This window comes from Phocoena phocoena, chromosome 9 (assembly GCF_963924675.1).
Source record: "Phocoena phocoena chromosome 9, mPhoPho1.1, whole genome shotgun sequence".
NCBI classification, from domain to species: domain Eukaryota; kingdom Metazoa; phylum Chordata; class Mammalia; order Artiodactyla; family Phocoenidae; genus Phocoena; species Phocoena phocoena.
This window is the reverse complement of record NC_089227.1, coordinates 59,614,034-59,640,213: the sequence shown is the minus strand read 5'-3', so window position 1 is coordinate 59,640,213 and position 26,180 is coordinate 59,614,034. Positions and strand designations below refer to the sequence as shown.

The 26,180-nt window shown below is 47.3% G+C and overlaps 1 protein-coding gene across 1 annotated transcript in view; it reads left to right on the top strand.

The window, feature by feature from the left end:
- The window catches only part of SCRN1 (secernin 1), a 33,932-nt gene extending 9,759 nt beyond the window's left edge, over positions 1 to 24,173 (top strand). The window contains exons 2-7 of the mRNA XM_065883976.1: positions 1,094 to 1,275; positions 8,878 to 9,080; positions 10,102 to 10,296; positions 12,472 to 12,637; positions 21,732 to 21,912; positions 24,015 to 24,173. Coding sequence (XP_065740048.1) covers positions 1,094 to 1,275; positions 8,878 to 9,080; positions 10,102 to 10,296; positions 12,472 to 12,637; positions 21,732 to 21,912; positions 24,015 to 24,173 — 1,086 coding nt within the window. The remainder of the gene's footprint in view (positions 1 to 1,093; positions 1,276 to 8,877; positions 9,081 to 10,101; positions 10,297 to 12,471; positions 12,638 to 21,731; positions 21,913 to 24,014) is intronic.
- The last annotated feature ends 2,007 nt before the right edge of the window (positions 24,174 to 26,180 follow it).

Here is a 26,180-nt window from a genome sequence, read left to right as displayed (position 1 = left end):
CATGTCAGCGTCAGGAGGCTCCTGTGGACAGCCTAGTTTAGTGCTTTTCCAACTGCTCTAGCTGAGTCCTCCCAGGGGCCCGGTATGGGGAGGGGAAAGGCTCTGAGTTATCTATCCCCAGTCCCATGCCTGTCCTTCCATTCACCTCAATACACTTTGACCAGTTTTATTGTCTTTATGCTTTTATGTAAGAGTTTGTATGGAGGAAGTGTTCTGAGGCTAAAAATATCAATACTTGGAAAGAAGTAGCTTGATCTAGATTAGCTCATTCATTTTCCAGGTAAAGACACAGCAGCCTGGAGAAATAAGACACAGCTCTAAGTGGTTATGTACTGCAGTTGTGACAGCAGTTAGGAATATGCCTCTCTGGGACTGTTTCCTTATTTGTCCACCTCATGGGCTTAGTGTGGGAATCAGATGGGACAGACCAGGAAGCACAATGGATAAGAGAGTGTACATTTAATGCGTTAGTTAAATGTAAAGTATCACTATCATTTTCTCTTCTCTACCACTAGAGCAATCATGTGGGTTGTCAAACTGTGTTCCAGGGAGCCCTAGGGATCATTGCAGGAAGCTTAGGGGACCTCTTTTCTTCAGACAAAGCATCTTTCCTTTTATCTGCTTTCTATGTTAGGCATCTAGGTAAAGTTTCTTTTATAGATAGGACTCTATAACTTTTAAAAAGTTTGAAAACCACTGATCTAGAAGGAATTTTGCAAATGAATAGCTATGCTTGTTTAAAATGCTGGTGGCCATCTGTGCCCATTGAAAAGGCTAGATACAGAATATTCAGGGCAGAGCTTGCTTGAATACCTGGTTCGAGAAGGTGGGCTGCTGTAGATGTAAACATTATGCACAGATTGGCCTGAACCAAAGAGACAGAAAACTGAGTGAGTGACAAGACCGAAACTCACTGGCGAAACCTTTGAGCTGCTTTGAGACGTGTGGTGTTTTTTAAGTCTGGGTGTTCCCAAGGCCTTTTATTTCTCTGCTCTGTTTGTAACCGATGTGGTGGTTTAATGTAAGTACCCAGGTGAAAACTAAGTGGTACCTGACAGGTGATGGCCCTTTCTTTCCTGTCTTCATTTTTTAGTGCACTTACATTTCAATCGACCAAGTTCCCAGGACCCATGCCATCGTGATAAGCAGACCTGCCTGGCTTTGGGGGGCAGAAATGGGAGCCAATGAACATGGAGTGTGCATAGCCAATGAAGCCATCAATGCCAGAGAGCCAGCCGCTGAAACGGAAGCCTTACTGGGGATGGATCTGGTCAGGTACTGCCTGGTGATTCTTTGAAACAACTGCCCAGAGCAGGTGGGGTGTGGGGATGGGATTTATCTCCCTCCAAACCTCATACTTCCTAACACAGTCCTTCCAAAGAAGACTTGTGCCTTTTGATATAAACTTGGAGGTGATGGAAAAAAGAATAGATTACAACGGAGTATTATTCAGCAATAAAAAAAATTCAGTACTGATACCTGCTATAACATGATGAATCTTGAAAACGTTACACTAAGTGAAAGAAGTCAGACACAAAAGGTCATTATTGTATGATTCCATTTACATGAAATAGCCTGAATAGGCCAGTTCATAGAAGCAGAAAGTAGATCAGTGGTTGCCTGGGGTTGGAGTGGAGGATGGGGCATGAGTCCTAATGGATATGGTGCTTCTTTTTGGGGGGTTGGCGTGTTCTAAATTTATATTATGGTGATAGCTGCACAACTTTATGGATATACTAAAGACCCCTGAACTACACTTTTAAATGGATGAAGCTTATGGTCTTTGAAATGTATCTATCTAATAATATATAAAAATAAAAAGAATATATTGGGCTTCCCTGGTGGCGCAGTGGTTGAGAGTCCGCCTGCCGATGCAGGGGACACGGGTTCGTGCCCCGGTCTGGGAGGATCCCACATGCCGCGGAGCGGCTGGGCCCGTGAGCCATGGCCGCTGAGCCTGCGCGTCCGGAGCCTGTGCTCCGCAACGGGAGAGGCCACAACAGTGAGAGGCCCACGTACCGCAAAAAAGGAAAAAAAAAAAAAAAAAAAAAAAAAAAAAAAAAAAAAAAAGAATATATTAAAAATACATAAAAGATAAAGGAAAAAAGAACAGAAATCACTTCCCTCCTTTCCCCCCTAAGTCTTGGTCATCTTTTCTTCCTTTCCCTCCCCTTCCAGCCACAGTGTAACAGAGGGAAGCGGACGTGTAAGCTTGGCAGGATGGGGGTCTCTGTCGGCTGGTTCACTACTGCGTCACAAGCACCAGGGGCTGTGTGCCTGGCACGTAGTGGCTGATCAACGACTGAGTTTGGAAAGAATGACTAAAGTAGACGGTGGGTGGGAATGAAACAACGTTCTGAAATGGCTTCCTTTTTTCTGAAATACTGAAATGCAATAGAGTAATGGCTTGATTGAAAGACGATTGGGCTGGGAGCTGGAGGTCTTGGTCTTCGGTGTGGATACTTGTCACTTGTCCGATGTGAGGCCTAGATTGGGTGACCTCCAGGGAGCTTCCCACATGTCACATCCTGTAAAAAGGAATAGAGGTTTTTACATTTTGTAGGTTTTGTAGGGAGAAATTGCACATAGAGACCTCCCTGGCCCATAGCTTGTTCCAGCTGATGGACAGGTCTGTTTGTGACACCCCTTTGATGCCATATTGCCTTCATACCTTCCTCACCCTTCCTTACGCTTCCTGGTTATTATAAACTCAGAAGGAGCAGGTTCCCTGAGCTGGAGAAAAGGAGGGAAAAGCCTTATATTTATAATCAGTTTTCTCTTGATCAACAGAATGAAATGGATAGAATAACAACACGTTTTGAGCTTATGTTTTGACAGTTGTCCCAGTATTTTTACCTCCGTGCTTAATAGAAATCCTAAAAATGAAGAGTTAACAATGAAAAATAATGTCCCTTTTATGCCTCATTCATAGCCTTGCATTTTGAGTTATCATTGACTTTATGGCAGGGGGTTTATAGAACTGGCAAATACCACCATTTAAACAGTCGATTTCTAAGGGACGACAGAAAAGAATTTTTTAAAAAAATTTCTTCAAAGCCTCTGATGTATCTTCTCAAGTTCATCAACCTATAAGGCAACGAGAGTTACTGAATATCTGCTTTGTGCTAGGCTCTGCGGGCACATGAAGAAGCTCAAAAACTTCAAAGAGATTTAGTCTGGTTGCAGGGAGAAGACAGAAAATTGAGCAATGCAAGATTTTAAGACCAATTTAAGATGACAGAAGGAGAGGTGTGTCTCAAGGCAATCTGAGATTTGTAGCTGCATGAATGGCACAGAATCCCAGGCCCTCAGAAAACACCCCTGGATGTTCAGAGATGATAATGGACTGAGTCTGTTTAGGAATGCTTCGAGAAGAAGTTGCCTGTGACCTGGGTGCACAACGCCGCGGGGATGTAGACCGAGAAGATATACTCGGCATAATTGGGGTTGTGATAGTTACCAAGGTCTGGACACTAACAAGTGTCAGGAGTAGATTATAGGGTGAATTTAACCATAGTCATTTAACTTCAACTCCTTCCCTGGCCACCCATGTCCAGTTATGACGATAAAACAGGTATGTGAAGAGGACCCTGCCGCAGGTGTCTGCACCTTGAGTGGCTCTTTGTGAGTTCAGGGTCTCAGCTTTATACAAGCTATGATCAGTTCAGCCAAGCCCAGTCAGATAGTGAGGGGCCAGTTCATACTAACCGAATGCTAAAAGTGACCCCTGAGCCAGAAGGCCTCCTAGATCAATGTCTCAGAGGCTCCCAGGTGATGGGTGCTGAAGCACACAGAGCACTGTTTGAGTAGCAAGGTTCCAGAGCAGTGGGTCTCAAAGTGTGGTTGGTGACCCAGTAGCTCTGGCATCACCTGGAAAGTTGTTTGAAATGTAGATTCTGGGCCCCCACCACAGACCTCCTGAATCAGCAACTCTGGGGGGTGGGACCAGCAATCCGTGCTTGAACGTGCCCTCCAGGTGCTTCCGATACACACGAAGCGTTGAGAACCAGGGCGCTAGAGGAAAATTTCAGTCCGTGAGCTGTGTTCTCTCAAATTGGGCTCAGTATCTCCAAGGTATTGCTGTTGGAGGGATCACTACTTCCTCTGTCTGTGCTTGTCTACTGTGCTTGGATGCCAGTTCTTTCCTGGACAACTCCTGGGAGAGCAAGCTCTTTGCATTTTCCACTCTATTTCTAGTGCTTGCTAGACCTGGGGTTGATTATTCAAAGATTATACAGGGCCGGCTGCCCCTCTATGGATTCTGATCTTTTGTGCTTTCCAACAGCACGTCGAATCCAGCCTCAGTCCAAAGGGATGTTAAGTGAACGTTGGTAGCCCTTTATTGGGCACTGAGTTTAAGATAAAAGTATAATCTGTATGTGCTTCCTAGAGGTTTGCTGTGGGAATTCAAGCATTAGGCAATACTGTTTTTATATTTCATTTTCAGTTTATGTTTATGATGTTAAGTAACATCTGCTACTTACGATCCACTGATCTCTGTGAGAATCTTTCAACGAATCCCTTTCTCCAGGGAAAAGGCACATAAACACATATACTCCATTTTTGCATGTTTCAGGAGGTTGGTACCAAGTAAAAAGAAGCTGAATGGAGCTAGCCTAAAAAAATGGGAATTGATTTTCTGGAGGTCGGGGCTCTCTTACAATCCAAGGTCTGTCTCTCATGATCATAATGCACCTTGGCCTCTTGGATGAGAACTAGACAGCTCTTAGAACTCATCCATCAGTGGCATTCTGGTAAATGTTTAATAACCAGACTGGGGCGGGATGGTGGGGGGCAGCTCTGGTTTGTAGCCTTTTCCAGTTTCCGTGGTGTAAATACTCCCACGATGACGGATTTCAGACTACCAATGGTTTAACCACTAGATCGAAATTCTTGATACAGAGCAGTCTGCTCCGAGCTGGCACAGCTGGCCCAGCGCGTCACTGCATTCATTCAGTGTTTCACGCCTCTTCTTCCCTTTCCGTGACTGCTCTGCTCTCCTCTTTTTCTGTAGACTGACTTTTGCTGCTCCGTTTGGGTTTAACTTTGTCGCTAAAACCCAGTCCATCCCAATATTTTAGAGCATCTGATAATTCTGGACACTTTCCATCAGACCCTCAGCGTATAAAAAGACACAAAAGTCCTTGAAAAGAGGCCAGTGTAACCACTGGAAAGGGCCAAGGGTTGTCTTTAGGTTGTGGGGAGTGTGAGGACCCACAGGTGACCTGAAAGGGGGCCCAGCCAGTGTCTGTAGGAGGAAAGAACCTGTGGATTAGAGTTAACTATTTTCGCGAACACTATTGTATGATGCGTTTTGCATAGAATATTTCATTTAACTTTGACAGCAATCCAGTGAAGTGGGTCTGATTACTTCTGTTTGGTAGACAGGAAATTGAGGTTAAGGGACTTGCCTGAGGCTTTGACAGAGCCTGGTGTACCGGGGCCCTCTCCCCTCAGGGAGGCGACCCCTGTCTGTACTAGATCGCAGGTTACTTCTCCTTTCCAGGAGCCAGGAAGCTCTGGATACCAAGAGACAGAGGTTAGTCAAAAGGTTTCCCACATCTTTCTTCCAAATCAGTACAGCCCTTAGCATCTACTTTTTCCCCCTCCTGCTTCTATCCCTCTGGCTAGAGGCTGGGAATGTTCGATGTCCAAAAAATCATGAACCAAGAGGGGCCTTCAGACCCCTGGATTTCCGGGGGAGAAGGAAGATTATTTGCATCTACATCCCTATGGGAACACCAAGCTCATCCCTAAAAGGGAAGGGGAGTTGACTATTTTTATGACTTTCCCCAGGGCAGTGATTATATATCCACGGTAAATCTAGTTATAATTATATATCCACGGTAAATCTAGTTATAACTTAGTTTTACCTAATTGGGATTCAAAGGCACAGGGGTCTCCCTAATGAATGGAGACATAGGTGTCAAAAAGACAAGCAAGCCGAGTTTCTAAACACGAGGGCTTGCATTAGGGGAGCGCACACGGTGCTCGTCTTTCTTAGTGAGCTGTGTTAACCTTTCAGGAATGGGCACAGTGAGCTCGACATACCAGTGAAAAGGTCATGGGCCCCAAAGAGGGATTTTCTCCAGGATTTCCCATAAAAAATAAGGATTTGAATCTGGGAGCATCTAACTCCAAGATCCAGAAAAACCCGGACCAGGCACACCCTCGGAAGGATCTGAATTTCACTGAAGGTTGATGTCAGAGCAAGACTCTTAACATTGGCCCAGTTAATTTCATTCCTTTTCCTGCTCCAGTCAAGCCCATAATGAGGTGTGGCACCCGAAGTGAAAGTAGGCATGGGGGCCAGCAAGGCTGTGTTCTCATTTGGCATCAGATGGATCTGCCTCATCTAGGAGGGGAAACTGTCATGAAAAGCTTAAAACAGGCCTCAATGTTGGGAGACTCGTGGCCTGGATCACCATAGCCTGGTGCATTTTTAGCTCTGAGTCTCAGGCGGAGAGGGTGTAACCACTGTCATTCACAGCTCTGAGTCTCAGGTGGAGAGGGTGTAACCCGCTGTCATTCACAGCTCTGGCAGTTGTCCTGTTCTCAGCCCATGGCAGAGAGACCGCAAGGGAATGGTCAGGTGGGACAAAGGCGTATCTTCTCCCCACGGCCCTGGCGTGAGGGGTGTAATCAGAATCGTGTCTGTGGATGAGTGCTGAGGCGCCCCTGCAGATGCCGTGCAGAGGGCATCAAAGTCAGTCTGGGAGGGCACGTGTGTTGGAATCTCAGCGTGGGACCCAAACAGGCAGAACAGCAGGAGAGTAAGTTAGAAACTGCACAAGAGAACTCACAGCTTCCAGACGTGGCACTATTGCCCCAGCTGGGTATTCACAGGCTCCTAGCACACATTTGCACGGGTAAGTTGGGGCCCTGCAAAGGCCCTGGGCACAGGGTTCTCCCTGGAATACGTACATAAGACGGTGTAACCAGGGGCCACCAGGGACCTGTGGAAAGCAGGGCCCCTCCTGTGTGCCCAGCTCTGCGCTGTGAGAGGTACTCACAGCACACTTGTTTGCTCTGGATCCTCAAGTTAAGGTGAGCACTTATTTCCTCTACGCCGTTCTGGAGAAGATGGCACTGACCAACGGAAGAGTCCACTAATTCCACCTTCTAACGAGTGTATTCTTTTATCACTCCCATGAAGTCTCAGGCTTCAGCTTCTCAAAGCATTGCCTTGTCACCAGTCTCCCTAAATAAGCTTAGATTGAGAAATGCCAAATGAATTGATATACAATTACCTATGAAAATAAGCCGCTTGCAAAGATAAGACCAGAGCACAGAGCTGCATTATCCCGCAGCACAGTGAAACGTCCCTTCAGGAAGAATTAAGCTGGGTGAATTTTAATAACGATTGCATCTCAAGTCGAAAACTCACCCAGGACTGGCCTCTGCTATCATCTTAGCAGGCTCATTGCTCTGTTCTATGCTTCTGCCACCAGAAGTACAAGTTGAATGAAGAGATGAATAAGTAGACATTTACCGGACACCCATTACATGCCATCTTCTTTCAAATCAGCCTGAGAGGGAAGTAGTACTGTTTTCACTTTACAGATGAGAAAATCAAGGTTCGGAAAGTTTACCCCCGGTGGATAGCAGAACCAGAATTAGAACTGAGGTCCCTTTATCTCCGCGTCATTTGTTTTTCTGCCGCGGTGTGCTATGTCTGGAAACTTACTGATCACGTACTTGGTGCTGGGCCCTAGAGCCATGTATTTTCATGTTCATCGTCTCATAAAACCCATCCTCATAGTACTCAGTGATGTAGGTATTTATTTTACAGGCGACATAAAACTGGTGTTCAAGTATATTATGGAACTTGCTCAGGGTCACACAGAGGGCAGTCTGTGCCTGCTTTAAGGGGTCTATTAATTGGAAGGGCTGGGAGGGGACTGCTGTTTCACTTTGAAAGAAATATGTCCTTTTGGACGACTGAAGCTGTAAGCCACACCAATAGAGGTGCGCTGATAGGTAGGAGGAGAATATGTAGAAAAAGGACTGATCATGTACGAACCAGCCGCCCATCGCTAATGAGATCGTGAGTGAATTATATGCACAGAGGACAATGGCTGGCTGTGGAACACTTTTATTACCAATCAAAACATCTGGTGGGGCTTCCCTGGTGGCGCAGTGGTTGAGAATCTGCCCGCTAATGCAGGGGACACGGGTTCGAGCCCTGGTCTGGGAGGATCCCACATGCCGCGGAGCAACTAGGCCCATGAGCCACAACTACTGAGCCTGCGCGTCTGGAGCCTGTGCTCCGCAACAAGAGGGGCCCACGCACCGCGATGAAGAGTGGCCCCCACTTGCCACAACTAGAGAAAGCCCTCGCACAGAAACGAAGACCCAACACAGCAAAAATAAATAAAATTAGTTAATTAAAAACAACAACAACAACAAAACAAAAAACAAAACATCTGGTGTAGAATAATAGAGGTCAAGGCTGGACTGGGCAGAGGTTTCCTTTTGCCTAGAGGCAGGAGGGAGAACAAGCCACAGAGAGGGGGTCTTGCTAAGGGCTGCACCTGAGCTGACCAGCTCTAGGGGAGTCAGAATTAGAAAAGAGAGAGAGAGGTGGCCGAGCTTCCTTCCAAGAGGGAGAAGCCACTGGGCTCCTGACTCCTGTCTCTCTATGCAAGGGGGGCGTCCAAAGACAGAAAACGCTCCCGTGATTTTGAACTGAATGTGTGACAGTTGTGTATCTGAGTTCAAGTGCTGTTTATCTGTTTGCGTCGTGGCTTGAGCGCTTAACATCGTTACACACGTTGGCGTTCTTCATAACTCAGCCCCGTCCCAGCCTTTGGTTCCTATGCTGATAATGAGGTGGTGAGGAATGACAGAGGTATGCTTCTGGTTTTCTTACTTCAGGCTTGGTTTAGAGAGAGGGGCAACAGCTAAAGAAGCCTTAGATGTCATCGTCGCCTTGTTGGAAGAACATGGACAAGGCGGGAATTATTATGAAGATGCAAACTCCTACCACAGCTTCCAAAGTGCATATCTGATCGTGGACAGTGAGGAAGCCTGGGTGCTGGAGACCGTGGGGAAGTACTGGGCTGCGGAGAGAATCACAGGTGAGTGGGGTGGCCGGTGGAGAGTTTCGAGGACAGGAAAAGCTGAGGCCATGGTGCCTGGACTTAGAGAAGTCATGCTGCTGTTGCAGACCCTCTGTGCTTCATGTGTAGGCTCTGGAGTGCCTCTCCTTTCTGGGCTTCTGCTTCTGGAGAGGAACGGGGGTTTCCTGAGCCTGGAGTGAAGGATGTCACTGCTTGGGAAGCACACACCTGATATTTCATATTGACTGTTTGCCTGGGGGCAAGTCCCAATTCTTAGTTACAGAAACAAAGTCCCAGAGATTTTTCTCAACCTCAGGCACACCCGTGTGCACACACATGCACCCAGACACATGTATATTTGCATGCACGTTCCATTAATTTAAAACAATTCGTTGTCGGGAATTCCCTGGTAGTCCAGTGGTTAGGACTCCATGCTCTCACTGCCAAGGGCCCGGGTTCAATCCCTGGTCGGGGAACTAAGATCCCATAAGCCGTGCAGTGTGGCCTAAATTAATAAATAAATAAAACAATTCATTATCAGGGCTACTGTGTTTTTCTAAATGTTGGGACCTGAAAAAAACTTGAATGAAGAAGTATCATATTTTATTTTTTAAAAAAACTATGTATATATTTGAGCAGAGGGCAGTAGTGTAAACTGTTCCTTCAGGTGGAGTGAGACTAAATTGGGGAGGAGGAATCTCTGGAGCTGCACTGTTCATGAATCTTGTTAGTAGCACAGCGCCTCTTTCAAAGAACCTTTCACTTTTCTTGTGAGTAGTAAATGCTTGGGGTTTAGTTCGCCAGATCAAGTGACTGTTGCTCATTGAAAATGTGATAAAATGTGTCAGGAGTGGTCACACCTCCTGGGAAATCTTAAAAGAGAACCAAGGATCATCTGTTTCTCTCTTCAGAAACAGAATCCATTCCTCCCTATACTTAAGAGTCAAGTTGCAGGGGAGAGACGCCCTGTAAATTTCCATTTCTTGATTAAGTCTTTGTAAGTCTATTTCTAAATAACTGGGTTTTGCACTCTCTACAGAGGGAGTCAAGTGCATTTGCAATCAGCTTTCGCTCACGACTAAGATCGACGCAGAGCACCCTGAACTCAGGAGTTATGCTCAGAGTCAAGGCTGGTGGACGGGAGAGGACGAGTTCAATTTTTCTGAAGTTTTTTCTCCAGCTGATGACCATCTAGCCTGCTGTGCAGGCAAAGACAGCTTAGAAAAGCAAGAAGGTGAGTTAGTGTATCCCTTACAATTCTCCCTCTCATACCCTTTGTCTTGCAGCTATTTCAGAGACCTTGTTTGAACTTAGGTGGATGAGCAGAGAGGAAGAGTAGAGAATAGACCTTGTATATAGAGACCGACTTGTGCTAAAGTCCTTGCTGTGCAGGCAAGATGACAACTTGCATTCATTTTTACATGATGCTTTCTCATCATGGATGTTTCCTTTTCCTGTTTCTCCTTTAAATGCTGATGTCCTTATGCTTGTCTTTTCGATACTCATTCCAGCCTTGCTTATACCTCGGCATTTGTATATTTGACTTATCGTCTTCATATATTTTCCTCTCCCGTTAGCCTGCTGAGTCTTGACATCAGGGGTGTTGTCTTTTACTCATCTTAGGGTCCCCTTGTGAGGCTTGTTATAGTCCTTTGTTCCATGAACATTCGTTGAGTCAAATTGTTGAACTGAATTCCTTTCATGAACCCTGTATCTTCCACCCAGTATTGACTTAGTCAGAATCCATGTTTAGGTAAATGTGGGTGACTGGGTAGCCTGTTACTTTTACGCGTGAGTGGAAAACCCTTCCACGTAAACACAGTGGCCACATTTTATGTTTGCCATTGGTCCTTTAGAACAGGAGTTGGCACACTATGACTTGTTGGCTGTTCCCTGTTTTGTAAATACAATTTCATTAGAACACAGCCACACCCACTTATTTACCTGTGGCTTACGGCTACTTCCGTGCTGCGTGGCAGAGTTGAGCAGTTGCGACAGGTAAGTTATGGCAGAGATTATAGGGCCCATAAGCTTAACATATTCCTATCTGGTTCTTTAAGAAAAAGTTGGCTGACTCAATCTAGAAGAACACTTTAGGACTTCTGCTATAGAACTTAATTAATAAATTCTGGGTAGGAAGGTAAGAAAGTATCCATTTACAATGGGAACTTTATAAAAAACTCTATAAAAGTTTTTCACTTCAAAAACCTAGCTTGGTAAAAGTATATAATACCAGTTGTAAGGTAGTCCCGCCAAAATGTCAAACGTAAATCTGATGAAGCTTCTGGATCTAGCTACTAGTTTACCAGAAATACAGAGGATGGAGGAAAATATTCAAAACACCATCTGCAAAGTCCGTCTTGTGAAGTCCAGAGTGTGAGAAACTCAGGAGAAATGGCCCAACAAATAAAATGCAAAGGGGAAAAATGAGACACAGTGACTAAAAGAGTCTTAAGAGACATTATCAACCTGTTGGATCCTGGTTTAAATCAGTAAACTCATTTATGAAACCGTGAGGAAGTTTGAACCCTGGATAGTTGAAGAACAGAAGGGCTTACTGTTAATACTTTTAGGTGTGATGTGTTATGCATAGAGATTTACAAAGAGGATGCGCGTCGTGGTAGTGAAGTTTAAGGCACCTTTTCTCTATGTGATGCTCTGATTTGATCTTTGTGAACACACTGAAAAAATAGCGTTTCAGTGGATTAGAAACAGAGGGAGAAAACGTAGAACCAGGATCCTGGGTAGTAAAAGATTTGTTAGTCTGTTTATCTGAAGTCAGAGCCAATAGTCCTCATGGCTCTAAATATTCTAAATACCTCTCTGTGTATATTTCCCGCTGCAGGGAGGTCGTCCTCCAAATATAGCATTGACTCTAAGCAGCAAGATTGTACCAGAGAGCTTGCTTGGTGCGCTGCATGGATTGCATACTTTCTTATGAATATCATTCAGTCGCACACTGTACTAGTTGAGGAGTTGCCAAGTGCTGTAACACAGAGACCCCAGAGTAATGCGGCTTAAAGAAAATGGAAATTTATTTCCCTCCCATGTTACAGTCCAGACGTATACGGCCAGTCCAGGGCGGGTGGGTTATTCTGCCTCAACACGTGACTTCCTTTTGTGGTCCACTCACTGGCATCTCCCAGCCAGCAGGAAGGGAGGGATAAAAGTGAAGGGCAAACACTCCTTTTTATGGATGTAATGGGGAAGTTGCACGCATAATTTCTGCTCACCTCCCGTTGGTCAGGATCTATCACGTGACCACATCTAGCCACAAGGGAAGCTGGGAAATATAGTCCCTACTTGGGCAGTTCTGTTCCCAGCCGTAATTTCAGGGGTTCTGGTACTAAAAAGGGAAAGGACTGATGGATTTTTGTTACAGCTTGCCTCCTCTCTCTTTTCTTTACAGAAAGCATCACTGTGCAGACTATGATTGACATCTTACGGGACAAAGCCAGTGGAGTCTGTATAGACTCCGAGTCTTTCCTTACCACAGCCAGTGTAGTGTCTGTCCTGCCTCAGAACAGAAGCTCGCCATGCATTCACTACTTCACTGGGACCCCAGATCCTTCCAGGTTCGTCTGAGACACAGTCACACAGGTGGCAAGCGTGTGCTTCCCTTGAGAGCTCACCCAGTAATCACACACTGAGTTCCTGCACCTCCTGCTGTATAGCTGAGTCACGTTTTTTAGTCATCTCACCATGGCCAGTGCAGCACAAAGAGCTGTGATGAAGGGAAGTCCTTGGCTTTTGTCACATAGCGTTCATCACCATCATGGAAGCAAATTGTTTTAAATTCAACAGACATTTATTAATATATATTATGGGCCGGGCATTGTGCTGTATTTGAGGGATGCAAAGATGAATAAGACCCAGTGAGACAGAAAGATACAGGAATGCCCAAGATTGATCAAAACCACCAGTTCCTATGAGTTAGGGGACAGAATGGTCCAGAGGCAATGCACATTGAAGCCACTTCAAGTGCACTGGGCTCTTCTCTAAGACATTGTGTTTTAGGGTATTGCCTTCTGCCCACACACTTCAGCAAAGGGCTTGCACTGCACAGTGTTTAGGGACACGGCGTCTAGAATTGAATTCCACCTCTGTCACTTAGTAACTGGCGAGTCTCTTAACCTCTCCAAGCTTGTGTCTGTCCTGTACCATGGACACAATACCAGCCCCTACTGTTATATGCTTTTGGGGAGGATTAAATGAGATAATCCAAGTAAATGCATAGTAGGTTTAAGTATTATTTATTAAGACTATCTCTGATCTACCAGGTAGACAGCAGCCCTTCTCCTTGGTAACTTTCAGTCACGCACACCACAAATCATGTATCATGTCATCAGTGGCTTAGACACAACCATCCAGTGATTTCTAAATTATCAGAATCACTTAGGGGAGTTTTTGAAAAATACAGATGCCTTGACCCAAACCTATTGTATCAGAATCTTTAAGGTGGGCTTAGGAATCTATCTGGTGAGTCTGATCCTCAGCCTGGAGAGGTCTAGAAGACTGCCCATTCCAGTAGGTTCTTTGGTATTTTTCATGTGCTCCACTGGCTGAAAACCATCATCATTTGAGTGTCGGGTATCAAACCTTTGACTCTGCTACCAGGGAATCTGTAGCTGTTTGATTTCATTCCCTTTCCAGCTGAAAGTATTTACTTTCCCCGTATTGTTTCAGGAATACAAGACAATGGCAGTGTCCAGCTAGGGACTGTTTGATGACTCAGGGGAGAAGCCAAGTACCTTTCCTGACCCTTTGACCTCACTACTGCCAACATCAATAGATCTTTCTAGCAAGACCTATTAAATTCGGTATAAGCTATCCTTAGTTTTTCATTCAACAAGCACTTATTAGGCACCTGCTGTGTACCAAATCTTATGCTTGTTGGGTACTAGAGACAAAGTGTGCGCAAGATAAGAGGTGGCACGAAGGAGACAATGAAGGGGGAAACCACAGAGGAAGAACTCTTGAGCACTGGGGGTTGTAGGAAGAGAGGTGTGTTAGGTGCTAAAAGCAGGAATGACATTCTGGGTAGAGGGAACAGCATATGCAAAGGCAGAGAGGCATGAGACAGAATGGCACACATTGCAGCTGTGCATCCTCTTGTAGTTTATGTTTCCATCCCTCCTCCACCCACCCCCCCACCCCCCACACCACCCCCGCCCAGTACACAAGCCCAACATTTGACCTCTGCTGGCCTCTGACAGCGAGCCTTGCCCCCTGGGCAGTATTCCAGGCAACCTCTCAGGACACGCCTCTGTTTGACTCCAGCTGCTTTCTCTTGATTTTATCTTCCAGTCCTGAACGCTTGGTTCCATGGCCCCACTCCCACCCCCTTTTTGATCCATCAGATCTGGGGCTTGTCTTTCCTCTCCTTGGTGTCTGACTTCCCCTTGTGGACTCTGACCTCGCTTGCTGGTGGCTTTTGTGAGCACTTCGTGCTGGCCCGCCGGGGTACATGTAGGCATTTAGAGTCTGTCTGGAACACTCTGCTGAGGTATTTAGACATTGTTCTTCAGGGAACAGGAGCCTTTGAAGGAGCAGGTTGAACTGAAGAATGACCACAGACAGCCACCCCCTTGGTTTCTGATGTCTCAGACAGCTGCTCTAACTGTGCTTAGAAGACGGGGCTTGTGATTGCCGGGATGTGAAGATAAAGCAATTCTGTTTCCTAGGGTAAAGTACACGGCCTAATATAATTCTAAAAATGAGCTGCAAAATAGCTTTCTAATATCTAAAATGGAAAATTTCAAGTAATTTTAAAAGAAAGTTATTCATGGTTAAATTAATTGAAAAGACCTTAAAGGCTATTAAGGGCTTCCCGGAAGACATTCATTTTTATCTTCTCTGGTTAAATGAGCTACATTTCCTACTGTGACTATAGAACTGTCATAGATTTTTTTCCTCCTATTCAGCATTTCAATGTTTCTCTGTAATTGGGCATTCCCAACATTTTGTGTCTTGTCATCAGGAAGCGTAATTACCTACTCTTGGGCTTTTAGGTAATAAAATTAGGGAAATTTTAACCAGCTTCTGCTAATGCTAGAAACATTAGAGAGATGTTTGCAAGAAATAGTTTCAGAGCAGTGGACTTGCAAAAGATTATGATCAGAGAAGACGATATCATTTATCTTCCTAATTAATGTTAGAAACCAAAGGACATCATCTTACTATCGGTCTGTCTGCTTCAGAACTTCTTGACTCTTTGCTCATTGCATCAATTATAGATCCTTTTCTTGATATAGCCTGGTTCTCACATTCCCTTTTTTTCTTCCTCCTTCCCTCCCTTCTCTCCTCCCTTCCTCCTAATATGTACCAGGTACTATGTAAGTTTGCGAGTTGGAAGCAGCTGCAGAAGTCAGTTTGAGAGTGGGTGGGAGATGCCAAAGACCTTTAATTAATTTTATAGAGCAGGCACATTCCATCATATTAGTATTCTGTTGAGTCAGCTGGTGCCTTGGTCATCCATATAGGGACACTCATTGGCTTTAGTGCACCGGTTCTGACCTTGGGAGGCCATTTCCTATGTGGAAGCAGTACTTGTTAAAGCTCATCGATATGAAGAATTGGAGAGGGAAAGAGCAGAGAGGTAGCTTCGCATTTGGAGGCAGTGTAAAATTCCGAGTCTCGTGGTGTGCTGGAGCCTACGGAAGCTGATGATGTCATCTCTTCCCCACCATGTGTTCAGTGACATCACATCGGTAGCTTGAAATGGGCCCCAGTGGGCGTGTTTACACCTTGGCAATCGGCAGACATCATGAATTAGGGCTTGTTATTTTCACCACTGAGAGGCCCCCGCATCTGAGAAAACACACAAACACTCAAGATAAAGGATGGATAAACCAAGAGGGGGAGAGTGTTAAAAATTTTCCATTTTAAATATTAGAAGGCTATTTCCCCACCCATTTCTTTAATTGTATTAGGCCGTGTACTTTAGCCTGGTAAACAGAAAATAGGGAGGAAGTTCTAGGAAAAAGGGGGTGTTTGATCCACTTTAGTGGCAGGGAATGGGGACATGCAAGGGACATGGTGTGTGTGTGTGTGTGTGTTTTCTTCGTCTTCTCCCAGGTACTAGGCTCGAGAGGCTACGTTGCGTCAGCTGAGACTGTCTTGTCTGGTTAATTCAAATGTTAGTGACAAGGGGAACCTTTTCATTATTGGAGATGATGTCATGGGCTGTAGACACCGTAGTTTACTATGTAAATACAGTGTGGGGCACAGCCTGCACAGACAGACACAGAGCCGAGGGCCTTGCATAAAATAGCACTGCCTCTGATTTCATCCCCAATTCTCCCAACACTGTCTTTTTCCTCTCTCCTACCCCACGGTTTTGACTTTCCGAAGAGTATCTGGATACTCCCAGAGTATCTGGATCCAGCCCTCAGGGTGTCCCATGCTCCAAAAGTACTAGTTCTCTTTCCCTCTAAATGAAAACACCCTTCGTGGGTAAGTTCTGCTCTCCACCAGATGTGGCTTTGACTATATGATTAAAGTGACTCACGGTCAAGCTGGGATGACCCATGGATGAACCATTCAGAGGGACACCTGCAGTTGAGAGAAACTGGTTCTTCCAGGCCCTTTTCAGATTGGTTCAAAGTTTAGCAAATTCATCCAAGCAGGAGCCTTTGTGCTGCTGTTTTCTGCGCCAGCGGATCTGCCGGCGACTCCAGGGCACAGGATAAGCCCAGCTTCATCGCTCGGGGAGTTTCTGCATCTTCAGTGTGAACAGAGCCATGTTTGAAGTCAGAAATGTGAGCTGGCCACTGATACTTAAATTCCAAATGCCAAAGCACAAAAATATTTTGCTTTTCTGCAGTAGCATAATGCGTATATATATATATATATATATATATATATATATATATATATATATATATATATATTAGAAACCCGCAGAAGGGATATATAAGGGTGAGTGGTCATGGGGGAAAATGACTTTAGATTTAGAAGATCTGAATTTACTTCTCCATCTGGCACGTATTAGGAGTGTGCCTGTGGACAAAGCACTTAGCTTCTGTGAGCCTCAGTCATCTCATCTGTGAAATGGTCCAGAAGTTTTTGCCCTGCCTTGTTCACTGCTGCAGGGGTCCCCAACCAACCCCTGGTCTGCAGCCTGTTAGGAACCGGGCCGCACAGCAGGAGGTGAGCGGCCGGCGAGCGAGCGAAGCTTCATCTGTATTTATAGCCGCTCCCCAGCCCTCACATTACCGCCTGAGCCATCACCCCACACCCCGCCGTCCGTGGAAAAACTGTCTTCCACGAAGCCAGTCCCTGGTGCCAAAAAGGTTGGGGACTGCTGCCCTGCTGTATCCCTAGTACTTAGAATAGTATCTGGATCTCAGCATTACACACATATTGAATGAATGAATGAATGAAATTCCATGAGAATTGAATGAAAGCACTTTGAAAATTATGATATATTGTAAAATGTTAGAGACTTTCATGATGATTTTGTCTTCCTTCCAAAGGAAGAAACAGATGAGAGGAAAACAGATTTTTTACACTGGCTTGGTGCATCCATCTCAAGGTTTTAGAAAGAAACAGGGGACGGAGACGGCAAAGATGCCTCCAGTGAAGTGCCTTTCTTGGCTGTGGCTCAGTGTCACCCAGGACTAAAATCCTGCAGACTCTGAGACACACCTTGCAAGCCCGTGCTGGCTTCGTGTCGTCGGACTGTGCGCCGCGGCCCTTTGCTTTGTCTCAGAGCTGACGGGTTCAGTGGTGGGGTTCCCTTTCATGTTGCTCATGTTGCTCATGGCTTTCTTTGTTTAATTGTCCTGCTCGAGGGTCCCCTTAGCGTAGCTCAGCTACCTTTAAACTTCCTCATTAACCAGCTACTGGGCTGACCTTTGCTGGTGGAAGCACTTCCCCTTTTGGGCCTACCATCCTGTATTTGTGTCACACCACACCGTGGAGGGGCTGGGTGACCAGGGCTTTTCTGAAGCTCAGTCTGTGAGGCAGCTCTGAGGGTGGGGCAGAACCAGCTTCCAGAGCTCCCTCAGCTGTGTCCCGCCTGCATCCGAGCCACCCACGGGCTCCTCTGGGGGTTCTCCACATGGCTGATGAAGTGGGCACCGCCCTGGCTGGGTGGGCCTGGAGAGGTGGTCGCGACCCAGAGGGCGGTTCAGCTTTGCTGCTGGCTGGGCGTGCGGCCTTGGCAAGTCGTTTCCTCTTTCTGGGCCATTAATTAGCATACATTTACTCAAGTGGCATTTAAGAAGCTACCATCTGAGGTTCAGTGTGGGAAGATGTCAGAGTATCTTCTCACCTATTTGGACTTTTAATGAGATTTTCTGTAAGGATTGGCAGGAGATAAGAACATTTGGAAACTGCTGAGTTATCCACGTTGCCCTTTTCTGGATATGTAGACAGAAATTATCAGGACTGAGTTATAGATAATTCCCACACCCTGGTATATTAGTAGTATTGCAGTTTCTTATTGGCAGTAATTTTATTTATTCAATCTCAAAAAAACCTTTAACCGCCAGACACATCTATGGTTCATGTTTTTAGCAGCTGAGGTTGCTGACTTCCTTATACACTTTGGAAAAAAACTCTTGGAGAGGTTTGGCTGCCTTAGAATATTATGGGAACCTCGTCATATTACTTATTTACTTTTAAAGTTAAAATGGATGGATGGGAGGGTTAAACATATGGTCCCTCCTGTCTTAGAAAGGCTACCAGACACTCTCACTGATGTTAAAATGAGCGTGGACTGGTTTGAAGTTCCATCACATAGAGGGTTCTGATTTTTACTCTGCTATTATCCTGTATATTGGGTGCAGAAGACCATGATTGTTCTTAGCACGAACTTCTTGAAGACACAAGTGCACAGGCCACATGACATAGAAAGAGAAATAACACAATAGCTTTAGAAGTTGAAAGGGACCGTAGAGATTGTTTCAGTCCAGTGAGAGACAGAGAGGGAAAATGACGGGCCCCATAGTTGGTCAAAGGTGACAAGGGGACACACACCCCCATTCTGAGTCCCAGCCCAGTTCCCTGCCCCACTGTCACGAGGCAGGCAGACCTGGATGGTCGCTCAGCAAGACTAGCGCCATCCTTCTCCCTCACAGGGCTGGTGTCGGGACGGTTCTGAGCCGCATGGTAAGAAAAGCACTGAGGTTCCAGAAACTGAGTGACAGATTTCCCAATGAAAACATCACTCCCACATGGCCTTTTGAAGGGTAGAGAAAAGAGGTGCAGTGCGGGGGATTGTATGGGGTAGCATCACACGAGTGAACATCATCTGTGGCCTGGGGGTGGTGTAATATGGGAGAACCCCTGTCCCAAGGAATCTCCTCAGCAGCCCGGGCTCAGCAGCTCTGCTGGACACTGCAGTCTCCCTGGCTCGCCATGGCTAAGCCCGCACCCACCCCGCCTCCAAGGCCAAGAGCAGGGGATCCCCCCGCTCTGACCCTTTCTGCCTAGCACTGGGCCTGGGGAGGAGGTGTGAACTGTGCAGGTTCTGGGGTGCTTGGCAGGAGCCCGGGGCCCAGTGTCCCTCAGGGGCTCTCAGCTCAGGCCAAGGAAGCTGCAGGTCACATCTGCCGGAACACGGTGTGTGTTGTGTGCACTGCCTTTTCAGGAAACCCCGAGTGCTGTCGGGCCCTGAAGGAGAGGACACTTGCCCGCTGTGAGGCTGCTGTGTTGTCAGAGACCAGAGGGGCACAGAAGCAGTTAGTTCTGGATGTCTCTATGCCGGACTCCGCCCTCTTCCACCTCTTTCCCTCCCTCCCTCCCTCTCTCCTCTCTCCCTCCCCATCCATTACCGCCTGCCAGTGAACCCTCAAACTGCCCTTTTGCAGAGTCAACCAAATGACCAATTGGAGAATTCAACTTCATGTAATCAAAATTCTTCAGACGCTTTAAAATTGTGCATTAATTCCTTTCGCTTTCAACAGTCACCCATTCAGCGTTCAGGAGAAGGGAAGAGGAGTGAGGTATTTTCAGGAGGCCGTAGGAAGTGGCAATGTGTGTTCCCCCTGTATGAGGTAGCTCCCCTGCATCCTGGGGAGGGAAGTTCCTTGGGAGGACTTGACCTTGTGGAATTAGGTCCCTCCCACACACCCATGCCTTGTGCTTCACGGTGGATGGGCCCAGCCTCCTGCGTTTGCATCACCTGCAGAACACAGCACTTATCCTTAACCTGTACCACCCACTTCGCCAGCTTTGGGAGCAACTGCTTTCAATATTCAAATTAAATTAGGATGAGCCCCATCTTTCATGCTGTGATCAGGGTCTTCTTCACCTGAGCCCTTTTCCCTTGACAGCCTCAGGGAACGAACTCAAGAGGCCACTGCTCGTTACTGTGGTCTCTGGTCATTCTCCTCAGACTTGGATGTCATCAGTCCCCTGGGGACCTTAACAAGCAGGTTCCATTCAGCAGGATGGGGGTGGGGGGTGGGGGGTGGGGTGGGGGATGGGGCCTGAGGGTGATGCTGACTCTCAAGTCCAGGGACACAGTTTGGGTACAAAGGTCATGGGTTTCCAGTTCTTTGCAGATTGTGGCATAGTGAAAATGTTTGTGTGACACAGTGGCAAGGCTGCTCTGGCCGCCTCAAGTCCAGGCATCTCGGGGCTGAGGGAATCAACCTCCCAGCTCACTTCTCACCCACTGGAGGCACCAGTTAAGAGGAGAGGAAACAACCCGAACCTGAGCCGTACACACGGGGTGCGGGTGTGTGTCTCATTCTCTCCAACTGTTATTGCAGGTGCCCGTGTGGTGTGATTGAAAACAGGCCACCCTCGGGGCCCAGAGGTGCCTGTGCTCTGCCAGGAGGACTGCTTTGATCCAGCCGTGTTCTTTCTGGGTGCAGAGCAGGGAGAGTGAGGCTCTCTCCCTCTAGTGTTACTGTCAGCTGTGGTCACCACAGACCCCGTTGGCCTGGGATCCCAAGATGCAGTTTCTTAGACACATGGCTGTTTTGGGGTGTGTGCGCATCTGGGGGGATGTGTTGAAATGTCCCCAGGTATGCACAGGTGCGCGCGCACACACACACACACACACACACACACACACACACAGAATCATGTCCCCTAAGACATCCCTCGTGCCAGAAGAGCTGAATCAAAGAGTTCTTGCGTTAGCCACCTACTATCCCCTCAGCCTCACTCTCACACAACCAGACTTCTGTCCTCTGTGCTGTGCCCTCTCTGGGGCCCCGGGATTCTTTCTTTGTCATCTGTCTTAATCTGTCCCACCTTGAGTCTGTCAGAGATATTCCAAACATTTTCAAATAAGGTAGAACCTAAAAAAAAAGGTTGAGGTCTCAGACCCTGCCTTTCCAGGAGGCCCCTTTCCACAGAGCACGGTGGAGATAGACCAGCTCTGATCCGTGGCCCATTGCACCCTTTCCTCAGAACACTGTGTCTATCTTCCTCCTTCCATGTGACTGAAAGGGGCTCCTAAATGGCCTTCCCAGAACAAAGCCAGTCTGTTTTGATGTCTCCTCGCTGCAAATAGAAGAATTTGCAGCTTATAAACAGCAGTTAGTGCTACTAAAATAGTTACTAAGATATGCAGTTGGGTCTCTCCCTGCAGGCACCCGCCTGCCACCGTGAGCTGGCCCAGGAGATGTTTGCTGAAGGAGAGGGCAGCCTCTGGTGTCCTCAAGCCCCAGGCTCGGTTTGGCTGAAGTACCTCTCCTTTCTCTCCAGGTCCATATTCAAGCCTTTCATCTTTGTCGACGATGTAAAACTCGTCCCCAAAGCACAGTCTCCCTGTTTCGGAGGCGATGACCCTGCCAGAAAGGAGCCTCGGTTCCAGGAGAAGCCAGACCGCCGCCACGAGCTATACAAGGCCCATGAGTGGGCCCGGGCGGTCCTGGAGAGTGACGAGGTGAGCCTGGCTGTGAGCCCCGGGTGCGGGCGGGGTCCCTAGCAAGGAGGCAGGACAGCAGTGAACAAGCTCGTCATCTTCCTCCTCTCCAGCAAGTCTGCTTCCAGAAACCCAGGCTCCCGGGGCCCCTGCTAGAATGCTGGTGGTAATTGTTCCTCCCAGCCTCTTGCAACCCAGTGAAACCAAGCCTCTGCTTTATCTGATGTTATTCTAGAACTCAGTGGGCTAAGCATCTCCCTCTTTTACTTACTGTTCACCTGCAAATAACAGAAACGTGCAGTACTAGTCAGGAGAACTGCTTTTCTGTTGTCGAAAATTCTTTGTGTACTTTGAGGGGTAAAGATGTGTACGTAACGGAGCACTTTAAAGATGCCATCGTGTTGTTTTTTAACAAAGCTCTGGAGACGGTTGGTGGTGATGGTTGCACAGCAATGTGAATGTCTTTATGCCACTGAACTGTACACTTCAAAATGGTTAAAATGGTAAATTTTGTTATGTATATTTTTTCATACAAAAAAGGTTTTTTTTTTTTTAAGTTTCTAGCTTTAAAATAGCTGTTCTTCAAAGTGCAGCCCTCCCTCCTCCACCCAAAGTTCTGATTAATAAAGTTACAAGACATCAATTCAAACAAGGCAAACACTCAGTATACACCCACAGCAACCCTTAGTGGTGGACTTTCATATAAAATCCAAGCCTCTATTTTGCTGAAGGGAGAAGCAAGGAACCTGGTTGTTAGATGCTCATCTGCTTCCCAAGCATTTATTTAACAACTTGTAAGGGTCCAGTTTGTCCTGAAGAAAGTGACATCTTACAGGTAAATTGGTGCGTGCCTTTTGCGTGGACTGGGTGAGCTTATTTTCTTACATCCAGCACGGTGGGCTCTCTAAAAAGGGTGGCAAGAAAGGACAGCGGTAAATCCAAGTGAATTCAGAAAGTATCTCTGAGAAGGGTAGTCTCACTATTTATAGAACTTGCTCTCGTGTGCCCCAGAAATGACCATTCTGACGTGTAAAAGTCGCAGTTCTTTGACATCTGCCCTCCCTGCCAGACATTTCCCTGGAACCATGAATGCTACCGCTGCATTTCATAGAGTTCTGTCCGGGGCTGCCCTCCCTGCCTGTTGACAGTGCGTGTTTTCTAGGTGGATCACAGTAAGCCCGAGCAGGGGGAACATGTCACTCCCTGGTGCACAGTTTTGTGTATATTTGGCAAACGAAGGCAGGGGCAGAAAGGGCCGTGTGTTCTGAAGTATCCTACACAAAATTTCAAAGAGATGAGACTGATGAGGCTGGGTGGACTTTGAAATTTAGCAATGACCGTTGGTTTGAGTTAAGGCAGCACTAGGAAGTGGTCGATGGGTGGTGACAGCGGCTTCTCTGTTCTGGGACTAATTGGGCAAGTAAAAGCTTCTCATTGTCATCCACTGTATGTAAATGAGTGACTGCCACTTGGAAGAAGAGATGTCACCCCCTCAGAAAAAAAAGTAAATCGGGGATAGACATGCCATGTGATTATTCATTGATCCATTTATTCTTTCAAGAGACATTATTGGGAGTGCCTTCTCTGTCCCAGGCAGGAGGATAGAGATAAGCCCGGGTCTCCCTCCCTGGGAGATCGTGGTCTAATGGGGGACACAGGTAAGTAGACAGACCATCGCAAGACAGAAAGAGAACAACCGTGGCAGAAGGAAAGGCATTGGATGGGGGTAGCCTAGAGGAGAGGCATTCACGGAAGCCTGAAGGTGGGCGCAAGCTGACCGAGTGTTGAGGGGAGCAGGGTTGCCTGTGCTGTGGCGAGAAAGTATCACGGGCTGGAGGAATGCAGCTAATTCGGTCCGGCTGAAGAGCAAGGAGGTGCGGGAGGCGTGGCAAAGGCGAGGCAGGCTGGAGCCTCAAAGGGCCTTTCCCAACGTCACTCAGCAGTCTGGATTTTTATCCTGAAGGCAAGAACTCCAAGCAGAGCAGTGACATCACCACACCTGCATTTTAGAACCATCCCCGTGGCAGTCCCACGGGGAGCAGATTGAATGGGGTGGGGGGCAGGCCCTCCGGGGGTCTTTCAGTGTCCATTGTAATGACCCCCGCTGTTTTTGTTCTTCTCAGGAGCAAGGTCAAAAGCTGAGGAAGACGATGCTGGAACTAGAGAAGCAAGGCCTGGAAGCCATGGAGGAAATCCTGACCAGCAATGACCCCCTGGACCCCACCGAAGTGGGAGATCTCTTCTATGACTGTGTTGACACGGAGATTAAGTTCTTTAAGTGAAGTAAGCATTCCCTTTCCCCTTCTTATTTAAAATTTCCCACCTTACTAAATTACCAGCAAAACAAGCCGCTCTCCTGTCCGAGTAAAATGAGAAAGTTCAGATGTGTTAACGCCACACTGTTCCCTAGTGTTCTGCCTCGGATCTCACAACGCCCCCTTCTTCTGCAACATAGATCCCCTCCTTCTGCAGTGTAAACATGTATCCCATTTGCCTGTTGTGCGATTGTATGACTGATCGTGGATTTTAAGCTGCTCTTACTGTGTTTCAGTGACAATGGACACGTTAGCCTTTTCATGGGAGGACTAGAGTCCATCAAGCCTTGAAAGACAGGCTCCACTGCGCCGAGTTTGAGGGGAAGGCAAAATCTTTTGAAGTCTTACTCTTTCTCTCAGTAGTGGTTTCTTTCTGGTTAACAAAAGGCATTTCTTTGGCCCAGGGCTCTTGTGTGTGCTCAAGGGAGGCATCCTGGCCTGGCCTCCCTTCTGCTGAGCGCAGGCCTGTAATGCAGAATGTCTCCAGCTGTGTCTTCTGAGAGACGAAACAAGCGGGAAGGAATAAAGGGGGCTCCTCTCCAGGCCCAGCTCCATCCCGATTCCTGTGATCTGACAGAACCTGTGCACCGCGCTCGTGTGCGGTGGACCCGCAGACAGCTTCCACGTGCCGTGCGAGCTGGAAGCTGCCCACTGTAGAGATTCAGAGGCGGCTGGGCGCGACGACCCTGGATCGCGGCGCGGCTCTCCCATGAGGCACGGGGCTCTCCCTGCATGGCCGCTCACGTGCCGCACGGATGTGTGTGTGTCTAGAAATGATTCTGGGCCTGGTTACCGCCGTCTAGTTTAGGATTAATTAAATGGCCCTGTGGCAGAAGTTCCACCCCACGAAGCGGCAAATTTCTCAGTTAATGAGGGAAAGAAAGGAGAAATTCTTGGCTGTTTAGATCACAGTTGAAGTAGCTGGAATCTGAGCAGCTACTCCATTATCTCAGCAGACTTTAATTAAACTGATTTGTTTCCCATGTGTGGGCACATGAAGGATCTGACTTACCAGCAGAGCCCAGGAAAGCACGTGAGGGAGACCAGATGGGCCCAGCACGGGGAAGACAGAGGGCAGGAAGGGGACAGATGGATGGAGCAGCATTTGACTCCACGGTGACAGTCCCACCCCCGCCCTTCCTACCCAGCCTGTTATATCCCCCAAAGCTGTGGAGGAAGCACTTGGCTTTCCCTAGGCCTTCCCTTTATTCCTCTCGCCCTGCATGGCCCATTAGCTGCCTTCAGACGGGTAGCTGAAGTGGGCAGGTGCTGGTGGGGGCGGCGGGGGGGCTTACTTCCAGCCACTGAAACTCTCCACCACTCTTAACACGGAAGGGGGCAGAGGTGCTGAGGAGAAGTGTGTGTGTTAATACCGCAGTGGGAGGGAGGACGGCGGCTTCATTATGCAGCCTCACCTGTACCATGTGGGCCTAATCACCTTCATCACCGACAGGCCTTTCCAAATGGAAATACTGTGAGTGTCAGTAGTCTTGGAAGTGACTTCAAGTTAGTGACTCCTTGTCAGCTGCAGTGTATCATATGCCGTGAGAGCTGGAAGGGGCTTGGGCCCCATACACAGACGTGGACCCTGAGGGTCACAGGTTTTACTGGAACAAATCCTTTTTTCTACCAACTCCCCTGTAAGGGTGTACGCATAAGAGCACCGTGAGCTTTCTGCCCAGCAGTTTTGCAAATTCTGTATGTAAAGTCACTGACTACAAGTGGTGAGAGATGGGAGGAATATTTGTGCTGACAAAGTTAACAGCAGCTGTTCACGGTGAGTTTTGTCGGGGTTTGGCCTGGGCTCTCACTGTGGGCGAACTTAGGGTGTCCTCTTAGGTGGCGCAGCCACTGTGAGAGCGTCTGTCTACAGCTGCTGAGTGGGGAAGGGTGAGGCTTGGGGGTGACATATGTACCTCATCCCCTCCCAAGCCCACCTGCTGAGTGGTTATTTAAAACAAGATAGTAAAAAAA